The 18,177-nt window shown below is 44.5% G+C and overlaps 1 protein-coding gene across 4 annotated transcripts in view; it reads right to left on the bottom strand.

Annotated features, from left to right (window-relative positions):
* Positions 1-18,177, bottom strand: part of PLXNA4 (plexin A4) — a 454,438-nt gene that overhangs the window by 396,123 nt on the left and 40,138 nt on the right. For all 4 annotated transcript variants that reach the window (XM_040663912.2, XM_015291826.4, XM_015291976.4 and 1 more), the window contains exon 3: positions 11,377-11,559. In XM_040663912.2, coding sequence (XP_040519846.1) covers positions 11,377-11,559 — 183 coding nt within the window. The remainder of the gene's footprint in view (positions 1-11,376; positions 11,560-18,177) is intronic.

Genomic DNA, 18,177 nt, shown 5'->3' with positions numbered 1-18,177 from the left:
AAATGAGAGCTAATTAAACAGGAAAAAGAAGAAAAGGGGAGGGTGGGGAGGTCAAATAACCATAAATAGTTGTTTTGTAGTCCATAAAAGCTTTTGGAGTTCTGCAGATTTGTTTGTTTTGCTGAAAAAGATGAGGGAAATAGAGTAAGATTTGATTTGGTGCTGGTGTGAGTTTGTTGGTTTAGAAGTTCCCCCCTCACTCACCCGTTTTCCTCAGTTCTGTAAGGAAACAATAAAATGAATTATCTTCATTGTAAGAGAAAGAAAGAAATGCTCAAGCCTAATGTGATGCCAGGGCCCTATCTCTTACTAGCACAGAGATGCTGTCTAAAGGGCAGGGAAAATGCATTAGCATGCATGACATCTCCTTATCGCTCAGGTTAGCTCTATCATCAATATGTTCCCTTAGACCCCAAGGAGATAAATCGATTGCATATGAAATCCAAGAGAAGCCAACAGAAACTTGTAAGCAGTGGGGAAAAAGATCAAAGTGCCCATAGTGTGTGAAACTACATCCATCCCAGCAGATATCACAAGCAATAAACTCCCCCTGATAACCCAGCCTTAATCAACCATATGACAAATGAGGCAAACATAAGGAGATCCGCACTGCTCTGGTCGCTGTGTTTAATTAGATTTCATTGGAACGATTCTGAAAAATTAATATGATGAGGTCTCTGCCACTCTCAGCGATAACCTTTTGCCCGACATCGCTGAAATACATTGCCAGGATCAGAAAAAGTTACATGAAGTCAAAGGGAAGGATGATTCCAGACTACAGCCACGAGCATCCCAGCAGGGTGAGACACCAGCATGACTGGCAGTAGAAACAGTGGTTTGCGTTTCCAGGATGCCTTAAACACAACAGTGCTGGGGTCCCATGCCAACATACCACATCAGCTTAAAAAGCAAGCACCCACGGAGCTTCCAAAACCCACCGAAGTCCCTTAGGAGTTCATGTTTTGTTACCAAAAGTGTCCCAGTCCTGTGAATCATCAGCAGAGCATGTTTGGCATGAAGGACTGAAACCAGAGCTGAAACCCATAGATCAGTGGTTCCCAGCTTTCCTCTCGACTTTGCTTCTCTTGGCACTTCCAGGGTCCCAATGGGTCCATCTCCCATTGGAGCCTGTGAGTGTGCGACTCATTTCCAACCTAATTCCACATTCACCACACCAAGGAGGATCCCAGTTTGGAGGTGATGGTGCATACTTAACACAATGCTGCTGATACATTAGACCAGCTCTTATCAGGAGTTATCTTCTGTGAGATGTGTCTCAAAGATGGAATCTCTCCATTAACACAGTTCTGCTGTTTAGTCAAGTGCAAATACCAACACAGCCAGCACATCTATTTCCTTTCAAAGTCTCACACTGAAATCCTTATCCAACTCAATCCCTTTTAATTTAAGAAACAAATGATCTTCCTAGGGGTCAAAGCTGGTGTAACACTGGCCAGTACACTGAAAGCCGAGTGATGACAGAGGCAGGTTCATGAAAAAGGCATTAACCTAAAGTTAACACTATCAGAATATAGTGAAATCTACAGCGTTAACTGCTGCTGTCACAGCTATAGCAAGATGCTTTCTTTTCACCCTGGACATAGCATCCCAGAGGGACTTTACTAGAGCCACAGCTTTGATTAATAGTCGTGGTCTAGCCTTCAACCCATACTTCTACCCCTCACCCAGCAGTAAGCTTTTTTAATTTCAGGAAGGGCTAGGGACCTGCAGCTCTTCCGTGTGGTTTCATTTAGGAGAGGTGAAAGGCTACTGACAGGGTTTTGGCAGGAAAAAAAAATAAAAACAACAAGTGCCAGACCAAGCAGGATCAGATCCCCGAATCCTGCATAGCAACACACGTCTTCACTCTCACAGATGTCATATGAGTTGGGGTCTACAAAATCCAGCACAACTCTCCCACGCCCCCCTCCAGGCTTCATACACATGGGTCCTAAAATCAGCAAAGTTTCGTTGTTTTCAAGCCAGGCTGCCACCAAGAAAAAATGACAGATGATGCAGTGTAACAAGCCAAAGTCATTGAACCAAACTGAAGGAAGCACTAGGGGGAAGAGACCAAGTTGTATAGGAACAGGGAGATTTTATCTCCACCTTCCTTCTCATTGACTTCACAAACACCACAAGACTGGATACAATTTTGTAGAGACTTTTCCCTAACTATATTTGACAGCATCCCTTTGGAAGAAGGAAACTAATGGTCTACACAAGTAAGCACATATCAAAGTAGAGCAAGACTGAGTTAGGTAGCAGTGTTCACAAGCAGTAGACATACAGACAGCACAAAGCTCCTTAATGGGGGTGTGCAAACACCACAGTGATGCTGACAGGCTGCCATGCACTGGAGAGCCTGGATGTATGCAGGGGAGAGGCTCTTCCAATCAGCTCAAGCTGAAAGTCATTCATTCAAACAAAGGAAGACACACTCCGTTTTGCCTTTTAATTAAGAACTAGCTCATAAATCAAACCTCGTTTCTACTCTCAAGGTGTCAGCTGAGCGAAAAGCTCTTTTCAAATAGCCAAGGGCTACCTTATGCAAGCCGTGGTACCTTCTCCAGCTCTGCTAATACGGCTAGTTATACTACTTTTATTTGCTGTTATAAATCCAACCTGACTTTACTAGAAACTTCTCCAAGCATTTCCTGGATTCTGGAGACTATAAGAGGATAATTGGCACTGGAACCACACATCTGTGGTTGTCCCAGACAAGTTGTGGATATTCCATCCTCATAACTGGTTCAATGTTAAGTTGGACTTAGCTTTTGGCAAACTGATCCAGAGAGAGGTGTCCTTGCCAATGGCAGGAGTTTGGAATTGGGTGATCTTTATGGTCTCTTCCACCCCAAACCATTATATGATTCTATGAATTTATTTGAAAACAGGGACCATGTGATGCATAAGCAGAGCAAGTGGGAATCTACTCCCTATTTACCCTCAGAAATCGCCTGCTACAGGTCAGAGGCTGAGCAGAGCCTCCCCCAGTTTAAGCATCACCAGTGGAAAGGAGAGTTACTGTTAAACAAAGCATCTCCTTAAGTTTCCTTGAGGGCATCCACAACTTACTTTAAAGAAAAGGGTTCTTTGGGGTGGGCTAGGGAAAACTACACAAAGCAAATTGTTTTCACAGAACAGTAGCCAGAGAACAAAGCCTCAAAACAACATCCTTTACATGTACACACACATTATATATTTATATGCAGCTTTAAATACACATGAGATTTCAGGGAAAAAGTGTGGATCTCTATCAATGACTGTTTTGTTCCTAGTCACTCTGACCCTGCTGTTGTCTCTGCACAGCAGCCATTTCTAGCAGTTGGTAGATGAGCTAACTGTACAGCAGACCAGTGCAACAGAGTCCATCTTAAATTCCCAGCAAAGGCCTGAAAAACATAAAAAGTGAAGAGTGGAAATAAACTTCTTTCATGCAATACATACCTCATAGATACAGCAAGATTCTCTTATGAGCAAGCAGGCAGATTGGTTAGGAGGGCACAGGGAACTGAACCTGGACCTTATTGTCATGCTTAACATCTTCACCAGCACTCAGTTCCCATGCTCTGCACCCTTTCTACTTCCTTCCTAAAGATGGGAGCTGTCCAGTTTTGATGTCTACATCAAAACCTATCTGGAGTTGAACCTGAGATCTGTCACATGTTCGGGCTGCAACTCTACAGTCATAGAACCATTTGAATTGGAGGGGACCCTAAAAGGTCATCTAGTTCAACTCCCCTGCACTGAACAGGGACATCTACAGCTCAGTCAGGTTCCTAAGAGCCTGGTTCAGCCTGAGCTTTAATAAGATCCCCTCCAATGCAAACCATCCTATGATTCTTTGTGGCCAAAGAAAGAAGATGAAGACAAGACAGACTGTAGAGGTGATTCTGGGCACAGACCTAGATGCAGGATGAGGAGGGGGATAGAGTGAAGGACTATGAAAGGAAGAGATGGATGCACAGTGCCTTATCAGGGACTTGCTGTTCTTTCAACTGGCTCCCTGATAACATATGGAGCTTAATCAAATATGCAAATTATGTCCTATCTAGAGACAAGAAAAATAGAGAAATAAACCCAGACACTGTGCATTAAAACAAGCCAATGAAATGAAGGAGCGGGTAAAAGGTTTCCTTTTTTTGATAAAATTATTTCAAAAGATTAAATTAAAGCAAAACTAATTAGGAGAATCGCACTTAAGCCGACTTCCCATAAGAAGGGTCAGCAGGCAAGAGGCATTCAAAGGCAGATGCAAGAGCCACTTCAAGGGCTCCCTGAGAAGTCATTATCTTAGTGAAAAGGGAAAGGGACAGAAAGAGGAAGAAGGAATGACAAGAGCCATTTTGGCTGAGCATCCATCTGGGCATTAGAGGAGTGGATGGGAACTAACAGCCTCTCTTTGTCACCCTGGAGGGTACAAGTGGCAGGTGAGGATCAAAGCTGTTCACCTGATGTCTCTTCCATAGGGCTTCCCAGGGAACAGAGGGATGAAGTCAAACAGAAGCACATAAAACTAAGGGCAGAGAGATGTATCTCTTTTTTTTCCCCTTGCATGGTTTCAATGAGCAACACAGACACATCAGGTGTGGCAGCCTAAACACTCCACACATCTTGCAGAGAGCCTGCAACACCGCACTGAAAATCATCTGCCATGACGAGGCAGGTGACAACAGTGTCACTGCAAGCCATCCCCTGGGGAGGCTGCAGGGACCCTGGATTTCAACAAGGTAACTGGCAGCAGGACCTGCAGTTGTTACCTGTCCCTTTGTGTCTGCTTTTGTCACAAACATCCCTCTTCCTGCACATCCTCAGCCCACTGTGGGGGAATGCAGCTCTGCTGCTTTGGGACTAGAAATCTGTCAAATTCAAGCTGCAGCCTCTTTCAGGAAGGCCTTGAAGAGCTGACAGTACAGCCTGCTGCCTTCCCTGCTGCAATGGGTCTGCTGGAGTCCACTGCGGTCAGGAATAAAAACATTCAGATCAGCACCAGCAAAAGAGAACACGTGGCAGCAGCCAGCGTGCACCTCTGGGCTTTGAAGAGCAGATTGCATCTGGAGGGATTAGATTCACACGATCCCATCTCTGACAAGGCACTGTTAAACCGAAACCTCAAAAACACATGTATGCAAGGCACCCAGCAAAAGCACAGCTCAGCCAAACCCTGCAAACCAGCATGAAGATTGCTGAATAGTCAGAAAGCAGGGAGAGATACTTGAGGGAAAGACAGGGAGAATTAATTGCTCTCTGCCAAGAACCATGCTCTAACTCTTGTTAGAAACAGCCACCTCCCTAGCAGACTAAAGGGAGTGTTCCTACTGCAGTCAAACACTGGAAGGAGCAGTAAGCTCACTGCAGCATAATGCCCTGAGGAGCTGTAGCTAGAAGTCTCAAGGCAATGGACAGGAGTGGTGTGAGAGGTCAAGCAACCATTTGCAGTGATAGAGTAATTAGCAAGTGTTTAAAGCAAATGTTCGGCAGCAGAGCCCAGATACGGGTCCTGTAGTGTGGTTTAGGGCCTGGAGTTTTGCAGCAGAGAATGAATCACAGGGTGATCTAGGCTAGAGGGGACTTTGAAATTTCTAATCCAGCTGTCCTTTAATCTCATGAAGTTCCTGTCAACCCATTTCTCCAGCCTGCCTAGGTCCTTCAAGATGCCAGCTCTACCATTCAGTCTGATTTTTCCAGACGGTTGCAGCTCTGGGAAGGATGTATGCACTGAGAAACTTGCTTCCCACCCACTTTTTACAAGATGGACCTGGAGTTGAAGTGTAGAACAGAACAGTGCTCCCAACCAAGGCTTCAGAGGAGACAGGACAGAGATTGCATAGCACAGCAGCCTACAGCCAGGATTTATAAGTCCTATGACTTTGATTTCACCTGTAGAAACTAAACACCCAGCACCTTTAGGCTAGACATTAGGCAGAAATACTTAGAGGCGGTGAGGCACTGGCACTGCTGCCCAGAGAAGCTGGGGATGCCCCACCCCTGGAGGTGCTCAAGGACAAGTTGGATGGGGCCCTGGGCAGCCTGAGCTGGTGGGTGGCAATCCTGTCTGTGGCAGAGGGTTGGACCTGGATGGGCTGTAAGGTCCCTTCCAACCCATGCCATTCTATGATTCCATGATTTCTGTCATGCCAGACTCCAGTATCACCAGCTAATGGCTTTTACATGGCCCAGTATGAGTAGCTGTCACTGGTCTGTGTTCACATAGGTTTCTACCACCACCTCTCTCAGGGGACCCAACATGAGTACTAAGGGCAGATCACACCAAGGCTAGCAAAACACAGCTTTCTTGCTGTCACATCCAGAAAACTGAGTACTCTTCAGGCATCTAAGCTGGCAATGACCTCTCAAAAAGTGACTGTACATCAATGCAGGACAGAGAAAGCTTCAGCCTTCATAGATGTCAAATACAGATGGGAAACTGTATCATTCCATCACAAGCGAGTGAAGCACTAGGACTCCTGCTGATTTAGGAAGCTGTGAGGAGAGGCCAGGGTGAGCAAGTCCCTCTTGCAGAAACCAGCTTCTCAGCAGGAGCTGGAGCCTCTACAGCATGTTTTCAGAGCAGTCAAGTCCACTTGCCAAACAGTTAGGAAAAAAAAAATAATTTTTTAAAAAGAATCTGACTCCTTCAAAGCAGCAGAGGGAAGGAGAAGGAAGCAGGGTTTCCTGCTGACATTTGCAGAGCGCTGTCAGCAGCAGAATATCCTCCAGGGAACATCAAAACAGAGCAGAGTTTCATGTCTTGTGCATATTCAGAACCCCTTTATACTTGGAGAAACAGAGAGGATCTGGCTTTTTCTGCAGTTATCAGAGTCCACAAAACTGTGTTCAACAAACCCAAGGCTCACTCTCGTTAGCTCCAGCTTTTGGATGGGAAGTAATGTGTCAGAGGAGAAAGAGGAGCAATTCCTCCCTTCACCATGTGGGTACATTGCAATATCACTAACCTGGACAGAGCTCTTCCACCTGTTGAGCTTTTACCTCGCTCAACAGTGTTTTGCATAAAAAGCTCCATTTCTTCACTGTGTTGCCCACTAATGGCACTTAATAGCCACCCTGCTTTGTGGAAAGATCTAATGCCCTGTCAAGAGCCATCCCACCAGGATGAACTCTGCTCTGGGAGGGCTCTATTCCAACCTGGGATGAGACAAGGACTTGCTGCAAGAGGGAACTCACAGCAATCAACTATGATAATGAAGCTGCGCGTTGAAGTGTCCTTCAGGGTTACCCTCCTGAAGCATGGACCAAGGTGCTTCATCTTCCAGCCATGTGCTGACTCATTCTGAAGCTCTCAAAAGGCAAACAGTCAGTAAACAAAGCTTCAGCACACAACTGGAAGAGCTGTCAGCCACAGCTACACGACCAGAAGCCAGCAAAAGCTAAAACATGCAGTACTTTCCATCCCAACTATTCATAAGAGAAAGCCAATCTTCCCCAACACAACTGTGAGATGGGCCCAAAATTAGAATTGCCAATTTGAGTTCTCAAATTGAAAAGTCTCCCTATGGTGTTTTGCTTTGGATCCAAAGAAAGCAAGGTCTCAAGGGTTCAGGGTAATCCAGAGGGTGGTTCGTAAAACTGGCCGATGGTGAGAGTTTTCTACTAAATTGAAGTGATACCTGATGGGAAGTGTTGGCCCCGTTTCAGAGTTGTCTAATCTGAATGAAAACCTTTACCCTAAATGTAAAGCCTCTTCAAAGACCTCAAACTGATGAGATTTCATGTAAAATGAAATATTGGCCATAGAGTGAAAGAATTGACGCTTAAGTTCAGCTTCTTTCTCTGCGAGGAATTTAGCATAGGGAAGGCTTCAAATGAAATATTTTGATGGAATAAAAGCATATTTCTCACAAAGCAGTTTCAAACAAATGTAAATTATTACCTCTTCATTTTAGAGGAGACATTTCAGAATGGACAAAGCCTTGTTATGAACAGAGATGCAGTTCCTGGGGCTGTTCCCAAGCTGATATTTTTAAATGTTAAGTTGTTCTTTAAACCTGCACATGCACACAGAATAATTGCAGGTAAGTTGTCTTCCTTGTTTGTTTGTTTTCCCTGAGTGGAAACTATCTGCACAAAAGCAATATCCATACATTACACACCCCGGGAAGATAGACAATGAATACTGAATGCTGCCACATTCTCTTAACCATGACATGTGTTCGTAACACAGTTTGGCCAAGGCTTTCAACACAAAAATATTTCTCATAAGTACCACCACAGGATCTTCAATGCCCACAAGTGGTCAGGAGTTCCCTATCTCATCTGATTTACCTGCTTTAGTTGTGTGATAGAATCCTCATGCTTTTATACTCGAATCCCTTGCAACCTGCAGAGCATTAATTTCTCCCAACACTGCTTTGAGCAAACAAAGTATTTCCTTCCATTTGTAGAAGGGAAAAGCATATACAGAAGAAGAATAGAAGCTCCTGTTAGATTAAAGGGCTGAGCTTGGCTGTCTCACAGCCCACTCATCCCTGAGCTGCCTTCTCCATTCCCAAGTTGACACCAACACCCATCAAACCTTTAATCCATGGTCTGTGGTTTCTGCCACAAGATACAGACGGGGGGATTTTTCCTTTTCACAGTGCAGCATTTTTATCCTATTTATAATTGTTCTGCAGGGCCACACTGTGCTGTGGACAAGCTGGCAGAATTGGAGGGCATATTTCTACAGGGTATTACTCAGAGCTTTCCTGTTGGTCTGCACATGTAGTTATGTGGATGAGCAAGGGCTGCAAGAACTATTTTGCCTGGGGCAGTGGAACAGCTAAGGCCAGCCTTGTCATTCTCTCTCACTCACTCTTTTCTTACCCTATCTCTATCGTGCTTTTTCCTTTTCTTTCTCTCTTTGTTGTCTTGGTTACGTGGGCAGATTCCTGATGTGCTGCTAGTTTTCATTTTAATGATACGTTCCTGTAAAGCACGATATTTTACTTCAAGTTTTGTGTGCCACTGGATACATTCCTTTGACATGTGACATTTGTATATCAACAGATATTGCTTTATGACTGTGGGTATTTTTTACTGCCTCCACAGATTTCATTCTTCAAAATCTGATACATGGTCTGTATTTTTTCATATAAAAACACAGGGAAGATGACTGAAACTGCAAGAAAATAAGGGAAGTTTCTCCAAAACCATCTTCTAATTATTTGTAGTGAATCTTTCAGCAACAACTGAGCAGATCCTGCTGCTTTGAAGATAATATAACAATGCATCTTTTTGTGCTATCCAGAAATGCTTCACTGTGGCTTGATCAAGCAGCTGCACTGCACCACAAAAACAGCAGTATGTGCCACGTGTGGTAGTGGCCCATCAGGAAAAGGTGAATCCTTGGGCTTCATCCACTGGTACAGAGTTTCATCCAATCTTACATAGCTGATTCCAATTTACCCATATGCAGTTTTTTAAAACATAAATCAAACTTCATCCCAACACAATGGACTTCTCAGGAATTGCAATTACCAGTGCAGTATTTCCCTTTGCTTCCAATCCCAAAGCACCTGTCTGATGAGCCAAGATGGGAAACCAAGCTTTGAAAGGCTGTGAAGCTTTGGCAGGGACCAGGTAAAAATGCTCAGTGCCAAACTGGCCTTGTGTGGCCATCGGAGGGGGAAAGCAGATACCCTCGGGAGCCCTGGAGGAGAGTAAATGGTTGCAGAAGTCATAGCAAGGATGGGGCCAAACCTGAAGGGAATGCCTATTTCCGGGATCAGTTGGTCCAAACAACCACATGAGTTTGAAGAAGCCTCATTTTGCACTGATGTTCAGCTCTGCATGCTGCTTTTCTGATAGATAATTATTCATCCCACGAAACCCTTATTCACAGCTCCAGCCCTGCTCTGACACACAGACCCAGTGCTCTAACTACCACAGGCAGAGCATTCATCACGTTCGGAAAAAGAGAATAAAACACAGCTTTCTCAAGTTACATCAGTTAGTTCAGCACCCCTCTTCTCATTCTTTACCCTATAAGGATGTCTCTGCTCTCTACCACACTCAGAAAAAAAAAATAAAAAGCTTTCTCACTCTTATTTTCCCCTTTTCAAAAGGGATGAGAGCTTGGATTCTGCATTTTGACCTGCAAAGGCAAAGACAGAGCTACGTCTGAGTTTCCTTCTCCTGACGCCAAAATTAAAACCAAAAGCTCACGAATGCAGAGAAGCAATAGGCATTCTTAACTGTTTAGGTCTTTTGGATATTTACCATTCAGATCTCAGCTACACATTTTCTTCCTCCAGTGAGACCGGCTGGAGAACTAAACGTTTTATTATGTTATCACAGATGACAAGGAAGCAAAACCTAATTAGTCAGGGGAGGAGATTATTTTTACTACAACTGTTTAAAAAACAGTTTGGCTCCTTTTCCACGTGCTAGAGCAGACCACTAAAACAACCACACTCTTTACAAAAGCACCAGAAGCTTTTCCTCTGTTGAAGTTGTCTGGAGACATCTGTCAGTGGGCAGGATCCTATTTCATACACCTCCTACCACATGGGTGTAATGCCACCTGAGTTTAAAACCTTGGTGTTCTTCTTAAATGAAGCAGTAGCAAGAGGATCAAAACCAGAGATCTCAGACCCTCCTTACACATCTATGAACAAATGAATCCCTTTCTCCTCTTTGCTCTGCCCATCATATACACAAGCCATAGTGGGAGACTTTTTAATAGCACATTCATCTCCTCAGCTTGACATTATTTGCAAAAAGGAATTCAAAGAGGATTCAACACCCAGTCCAAGCCCCGGGGCTCCTCCAACCTCCTATAACAGCTTCTCACCCATCTCCTCACAAATCATATTTTGCAGCATTCCCAGCTCAAGCATTCAAACGTTGCCAAACTGGCACAGAGGGTTGAAATGGATGTGATGCCCATCGTTAGAATAAGGCCACTTCTAATACCTCTTGCTGACTTAGGGAGAGGACCTACTAAACACACAACAAAGCTTCCAACTCTCAAGCTCTGTATTACTGCCGTACACGATGAACTACGGCAGCTGTTACACTACAGAGCTACAGCCGTGCAACAGGCTTTTCTATTTTTTGAGAACACAGAGTGAGGAACATAAGTTCTAATTCAATAAAGAGTGTATTTATTTATGTGGCCTCAGCCATGGTTGCTCCATAAACATAACTCTGATTATCATTCAGACACAGCTGTCTATTGATGAAAACACTTTTCCTTCACAACAAGCACCCAGTCCTTGGGGGTGAAACACAGTTTTTTGTCAACTGAAACATTTGCTATCCTCAAAGTAGGTGATGCACCTCACAGTAAGGTCTGCGCTCACATTCCTTTCAACACCACCTATCTCCATAAATATGTGAAAAACTGAGTTAGAACACAGCATTAGGTCTTACCTTCTTGAGCTTTCCACTCTTGGTTCCCACAAAAGCTAGCGAGTGGTTCTTGTAGACATAAGCAATCACAGATGTCATTCTGTCTCCATCTTCAGTGTAAATGGGGAGCCCTCGCACCATAGATGATACTCCCAAGGGGGCATTCATATCCAGGCCACAGAAGTTGTCATCAATTGTTAACAGCTATAAAACAACAAGAAAGAGAGTATGAAAAAGTGAAGCCAACAATTCTTAAGCTATCTTGGAAGCATTCAGTCAGTCAGGGACAACATTATGCAGGCTGACAAATCAATGACAAAGGCACACTGGAGGAATACAAAGGTGGAAAAAAAATTGTCCGAAGTTTCATGATGAGTTACAGACAGAAGGAGCACTGGAAACTTGTTTCTATTGAATGACAGCCCAGCGGGATATATTATTTTAAGCCTTTTTCCTACTGCTTTACCAGTCAAGACCTAGCAATCAAAGATAAAGTCTGCAGAAAGTGTCTTAAACTTTTCTAATTCTGCCAAAAATAAAGTATGCTTGTCATTACTAAGGGATCCAGAATACGAAACACTGAGATAAGTCCATACTAGCAAATAGACCATGGCCTGTCCTCTGGCCCTTACGCTCACTCTTGTGGCTCACATCTATGAAACCTGAATATCTCCCATCCTGACTCCAAAAGGAGCAGCACCATCCACAGTACATCTTGGAAGCAGCTCTAATGTCCAACCAGGCTTTCTCAGGAAGAGGGCTGGTCAGCAATAGGGACCATGCTAAGGATTATACACAATAGTAATTGCCTGCACTCTTTCTATTCCTGGAGCTAGTTCACTCATGCGGTTCTGGGTCTTGCTCTCACCCTGTTTGGCCTGGGCACTTTTCTTCCACTGGGTCCTTATTTCATTCCTATGAAATGGAGATTATCCACCTCCACCCAGCTCACGGGGCACTACAACTCATTGAAGTCCTTGGAGAAGGGGAAGGTTTCATAGCTTTACTGGTGCTTTATTGCGCTTGCTGGGGAAACCCACAGACTCACAAAGACCAGAGAAAATATCTGACCATTGCTGCTGCTTCCTAAGCCCTGACATCTATTGCATTAGAACTCAACAGGCTATCAGACAGAGGCTCCGTTGGGATCAAAGATTTGAGTTGGAAGGGACCCTTATAGATCATCTAGTCCAACTCCCTTGCAACGATCAGGGACACCTACAGTTCGATCAGGGTGTTCAGAGCCACGTCCAGCTTGATCCTGAGTGTCTCCATGGATATGATCCTTGGATATGAGTGCTCATAATATCTAGTTATCTGCAAGGGTGCTTCCTTCAACTTCAGAGTATTACAGAAGTATAACAGCAAAATCACACGGACAACTCTTCTATCCTATCTCACTGCACAATTTGGAAAGTAAGGTTAATACAAGTTCTCAGTGTGAAGATCTCACAGAGTAAGCAAAATGAAGATGGAACTCCAAATATCATAGCACGCAATTGCCGAAGCAATTAGGCTTCACTGACTTCAGTGAGATCACTCTCACACATCTGAAGCTAAGTTTAAAACATTTTCCTGGGCCAAGGCCTAGGAAGGCAATAATTCAGTGGACAATAAATTCATCTAATTTTCTTCAACCATTAAAGAAGGACCATGATGATTTTCTTTATCTGAGATCATATATTCATAGAACCATGGAATCATAGAATGGCCTGGGTTGAAAAGGGCCACAATGGTCATCTAGTTTCAACCTCCCTGCTGTGTGCAGGGTCACTAACCACCAGACCAGGCTGCCCAGAGCTACATCCAACCTGGCCTTGAATACCTCCAGGGATGGGGAATCCACAACCTCCTTGGACAGGGAACTCGCGGGCCTGCACCCTGGGAGAGGGGATTTAGGGGGATGGGTAGGGAGATGGGTCTAAAAACAAAGCAATGGCAGCGATCTGAGGAGGAACGTTAACTTACTAAATATGATCTCAGAATGCAAGATAACACAATACAACACCATACAATTGGAACTGAGGCCAACAAATCAAACAAAATGAGAGAGTGTCCAAACTAAAGGCCTTACTCTAAACCTGCAGACAAAAAGCAGCCAGGGACCAAGTGCTCCTGCCAGGACCTTCCTGGGCAGGAGGTCCTCTGGGGAATGCAGCCCCTCCCCCAAGAAAAAAGCACCCAGAAATGGTGATCCACAGAACCAGAACATTAACTCTTTAATTCCCAGTGCTTTACATGATGCTATGATGTGGAATATCGACAGCAAAAAAATCACAAAACCACAACATCATGTAACACGTTGGGGTCGCTTCCTCTGGGGATCATCTGCAGGAAAACAAAACAAACAAAAAAGAAGAAGAAAAAAAAAGCCAGCAAATGAAAGCCTGCAAATAAACATCAGCTAGCTTCTGTGCAGCTGTGGCTCTCAGCTCAATGTACAACATCTTTTTAAAGGCAGAAATAGAGTCATCTTCTTCAGCATAGAGAAGCACATAAGCAAGCTTGGATTTATGATGAAGCAGTCAAGAGTTGCAAACCCAGGTTTATTTTCAATTCCAGACACTCCTAGCAGCAATATAAAGTAGCCACGTTAAACTCTCTGGAGCTTCTCTGCTTGGCAATTTCACGTTAATGACTTTCCAGAATGAAAGCGGAGGTGAGAACATGAATTCACTCTGCCTGCAACATGGCTGTTGCAGCAGCTGGAGTATCGGAGAGGGTCAAAGGGAAGATCTAAGGAGACAAGAAGCAATTCTTGCATCTCGAGCAGTAGAAGTCTAACTCTGAAATTCACAGCGTAGTCTGTAGGTAACTGAGAAAAGGAGGAGGATTTTGTGATTGAATCATAGAGTAGAATCATTGAATCATTAAGGCTAGAAAAGATCTCTAAGATCATCCAGTCCAACTATCAACCCATCCCCACCATGCCCACTAACCATGTCCCTTGGTGCCACGTCTGCCCTTTTCTTGAACACCTCCAGGGACAGTGACTCCACCACCTCCCTTGGGAGCTGTTCTTATGCATTACCAGTCTTTTGAAGAGTTTTTCTCTAATATCCAGCCTGAACCTCTTCTAGTGCAACTTGAAGACATCCCTCCTCATCCTATCTGGGAGAAGAGGCCAACCCCCACCTTGCCACAACCTCCTTTCAGACAGTTGTAAGGAGCAAGTTTCTGAGAACATAGAATTATTTGGGTTGGAAGAGACCCCTAAGATCATCTAGTTCCGAACCCCAACTGGAGTCAAACCATCATCCCATCTCACATTCCACCTGCTAATGAGGGAATATTACTCACCACCCCTCTGCTCCAGGGAAGCCACTAAACAGAGGTTTATTAGGTGCTCTACATATCCAAAATATCTTTATGAGAGAGTGATTGGCAGCTCCCAGGGCATCCAAGCCCCACCAGCTGCCTCTCCATCTGAAGCTGATGCACAGTGGGGATTCAGCTGTGGAGAGGTTGCTGTCCATTGCTAACACCAGAGGTTACATCTGCAGCAGTGACACCATGGCCAAGTGTCATGTTTGCCAGTGAGACAGGAAGGATGTGCAAAGAATGGGCCTGATTTACAGGAGGATTCTGGCAGGCTTCTGCATTCTCCAAGATTAAGCCTATCAAATAAATAATGAACAGATCCAAGCCCTTCTGGATAGGATGGTTTTAACAAGGATGGTGCTGGCTCAGCCCTCTAGAGATTCACTGAGCCCCCCGAACTCAGCAGAAGGGTTACAACTCTGATTACAATACGCCCTTCCCCAATTCCATTTGATTTCCCAGCAGAAGCGAGCAATTTGGCACTGCAAAAGGGGCTGAAGTGCCAGCTATTAGGGAAGCAGTGCAAACAGTGCTCCTACTGAGCTGCAGTTGTCACTTAAACATCTGTTGATGGGGGTCGGCGTCCTTTCCCCGGTAACTAGAGATAGGATGAGAGTTGCACCAGGGGAGGCTGAGGTTGGATATTAGGAAAAATTTCTTCTCCAAAAGAGGAGTGAGGTTGGGACAGACTGCTCAGGGAGGTGGTGGAGTCACCACCCCTGGAGGTGTTCAAGAAAAGGGCAGATGTATCATTGAGGGACATGGTTAGTGGGCATGGTTGAGATGAGTTGGGGTCAGACTTAGTGATCTTAGTGGTCTTTTCCAACTTAAATGATTCTATGATTCTATGCTTTAGCCTTTGGCCTCTGAAGCAGCCTCTTATAATCAACTATAGCCTAACACACATTTGGGGAAAAGCTTTGATGAAGGATCAGCCATCCCTCATTCCTCTTTACTTTTACTCGGATACAATCTTCCTTCCCAATCAAAGCACAAGGGCCTTTTCTAGATATCTCAGCAGGCTCCAAAGCCATTCCACAGTCTCACCAGGGATAAAGGCTGTCCCAACAGCCAAGTCTTGCCTTTGATTTACAGCTAATACCTAACAGCCTTGTCTTTGTATAGTGGCAGATACTTGGCTTCTCACTCTTGTTATCTCAGGCTTGGCTACTTCAGATGATGAAGGGAATGCATACATTACGGCTGCCTGTGCTGTCAGCAGGGCCAGGGAGCCAACAGCAGTAAGAAATCAACAGTGGTATTTAATTGAATCTTTGCAAGGTCCCAAGGTCTTTTCATCACCTGAATGCAAGATCTTCTCATCAGTAAGGACTGAGATTCCTGCTGAGAGTGGACATGTATCCTATTCCACTGGGTGTTTAAAAACCTAGGGCGATGGAAGCCCAAGGAAAATCCATCACCAGGAATTTTATGGTATCTGTAGAGATGCAAGTAATGGAATTTAGGGTCTAGAATGCCCAAAGTGGGGGTAAACCTTAAATCCCCCTCCAGCAGAGCTGCTAATCATAGAATCATGCCTGGGTTGAAAAGGGCCACAACGATCATCTGGTTTCACCCCCCCACACTATAATGCAAACCACCTCCCTGCAAACCACAGATCTTTGAACTCCAACTTCTACAGCAGCAGTTTGCTTTCCAAGGATTGTGCTTCTCTGAATATCCTCACAATGCACTGCCATCAGCATGGGCTTCACTACTTGGTTAACCTTCTGGTTTAGGTGCTGGTTTGCCCTCACTCTGGCATTAGCACCCTACCTTCCTTAAGCTGGATTGCTTCTGTTCTCCTGCATTTCTAGCAACATCCTTGCTTCTAACCATGCTGCCTCCAGCCCTCCCTTCTGATTCCACTGAGTCCTGTGGGTTTGGTCCATCCAACCTAGCGATATAACAAGGCAGACTGATTTTAAACTAAACGAGAAGAAATAAAGTTATATGTTAGAAAGAAATTCTTTACTCAGAGTGGTGAGACCTTGGCACAGGCTTCCCGGAGAGGTTCTGGATGCCTCATCCTTGGTGACTTTCAAGACCAGGTTGAATGAGGCCCTGAGCAGCCTGATCTGGTGGGTGGCAACCCTGTCCATGGTAGGGGCTTGGAATCTGATGATCTTTAAGGTCCCTTCCAACCTTAGCCATTCTATGATTCTATGGTGCTATGTCCTTCCCCCCAGTTTCTGTGCTGTGAACTTTGGCAGGACCATCAGATTTCAGGTATCAACATCAGACCATTGGTTGTATCTAGCGATGAGATCCTGGTGCAGGATGGAGACAGCTCTTCTGACGTTCACCTTGTGCCACATCATTCACATAACTTAATGCCTTCCCATCACATGTGTTCCTGACAGTGGGACAGAAAAAAGCTGTGGGCTTGCCCAGTGACCACCAACAGCCATAGGCCTTTGTCATCTGAAACTCTGAGGAAATTCTGTGGGCAAAAAGATGGGAACTCTGGGCCACCAGCTGAAATGGAATAGATCACCAACCAACCCTCCCTTCAGCGGTAAGCCTGCAGTCTAATGACATACAAAAATATCCAGTACCATTTCTCCAGGGTGCTTGGTGATATAATGGAAACTGGATAAAGAGCCAGCATTTGGAAATACGTTATAATTGCACACTGCTTTCACTTGTGCAACCAGAGCAGTGGTTACCACGCAATTACATGTCACCATATATAAATGACAGTGCAGTTACAGTAACTTCACCAATTACAGGGAAATTGCACCCACTCTGCTAAGAGGTTTTCACTCAAACATAATTCAGGATCACAAGACCAGTTACCCAAATTGACTTGAACTTGTACAAGCATTTGGTTTTTAGGTCTGGAGTTTAAGCATCAGTTCAAGGACTGGTGTCAAGTTTCCAGAGTGCTGCAGAATCTTAACATGGTACAGACTTGTTACGCCTGCATTAACGTTCCTTCTGTACTGTGAGCATAAGGCTTCCCATCTACCATCTACCTCCACATCGTAAAACTTGCAATTTCCTGAAGAGGAGTCTGCCTTCCTTATGGAGACCAATAGAATTCTTCAGTCTTCATGCCTTTTGCTCAGCAGAGCTGGTTGGTTATTAGTAAGAAGTAATTGCTGCCGTAAATTTAGCATCCTCTGAGTTCTGAATTTTGGAATGATTTGTGTGCCAAAAGATATGCACAAAGTCCTACATGTATCCTAGACCCAAATAATTGCAAAATTTAAGCAATAGCAGCAATGGGTTTGTTCTCCTTATTTCCTGCTGCAGACCTGGTGTTGCAGCCACAGAGTCCATGAGAAACAACAGCAAATTCTTTTCAGCCCATTGCTTTTTCTCCAGCTCTGGTTCCCACTTTAGCTATACACACTGCCTTACTGGCATGGGGCTGCTCACTGCAGCATTTTAGCTCTGGAGGCAGCACTGAGCTGTCAGAGGGAAAGAATTCATGCCCCCAAAAGTACTGACTACGTGCTTCTCAAAAATCATAGAACTTTGATATACAAGCTCCCA

Source organism: Gallus gallus, chromosome 1 (genome assembly GCF_016699485.2).
Source record: "Gallus gallus isolate bGalGal1 chromosome 1, bGalGal1.mat.broiler.GRCg7b, whole genome shotgun sequence".
NCBI lineage: Eukaryota > Metazoa > Chordata > Aves > Galliformes > Phasianidae > Gallus > Gallus gallus.
The sequence above is the reverse complement of the archived record's forward strand: the minus strand, read 5'-3'. Positions and strand labels throughout refer to the sequence as shown.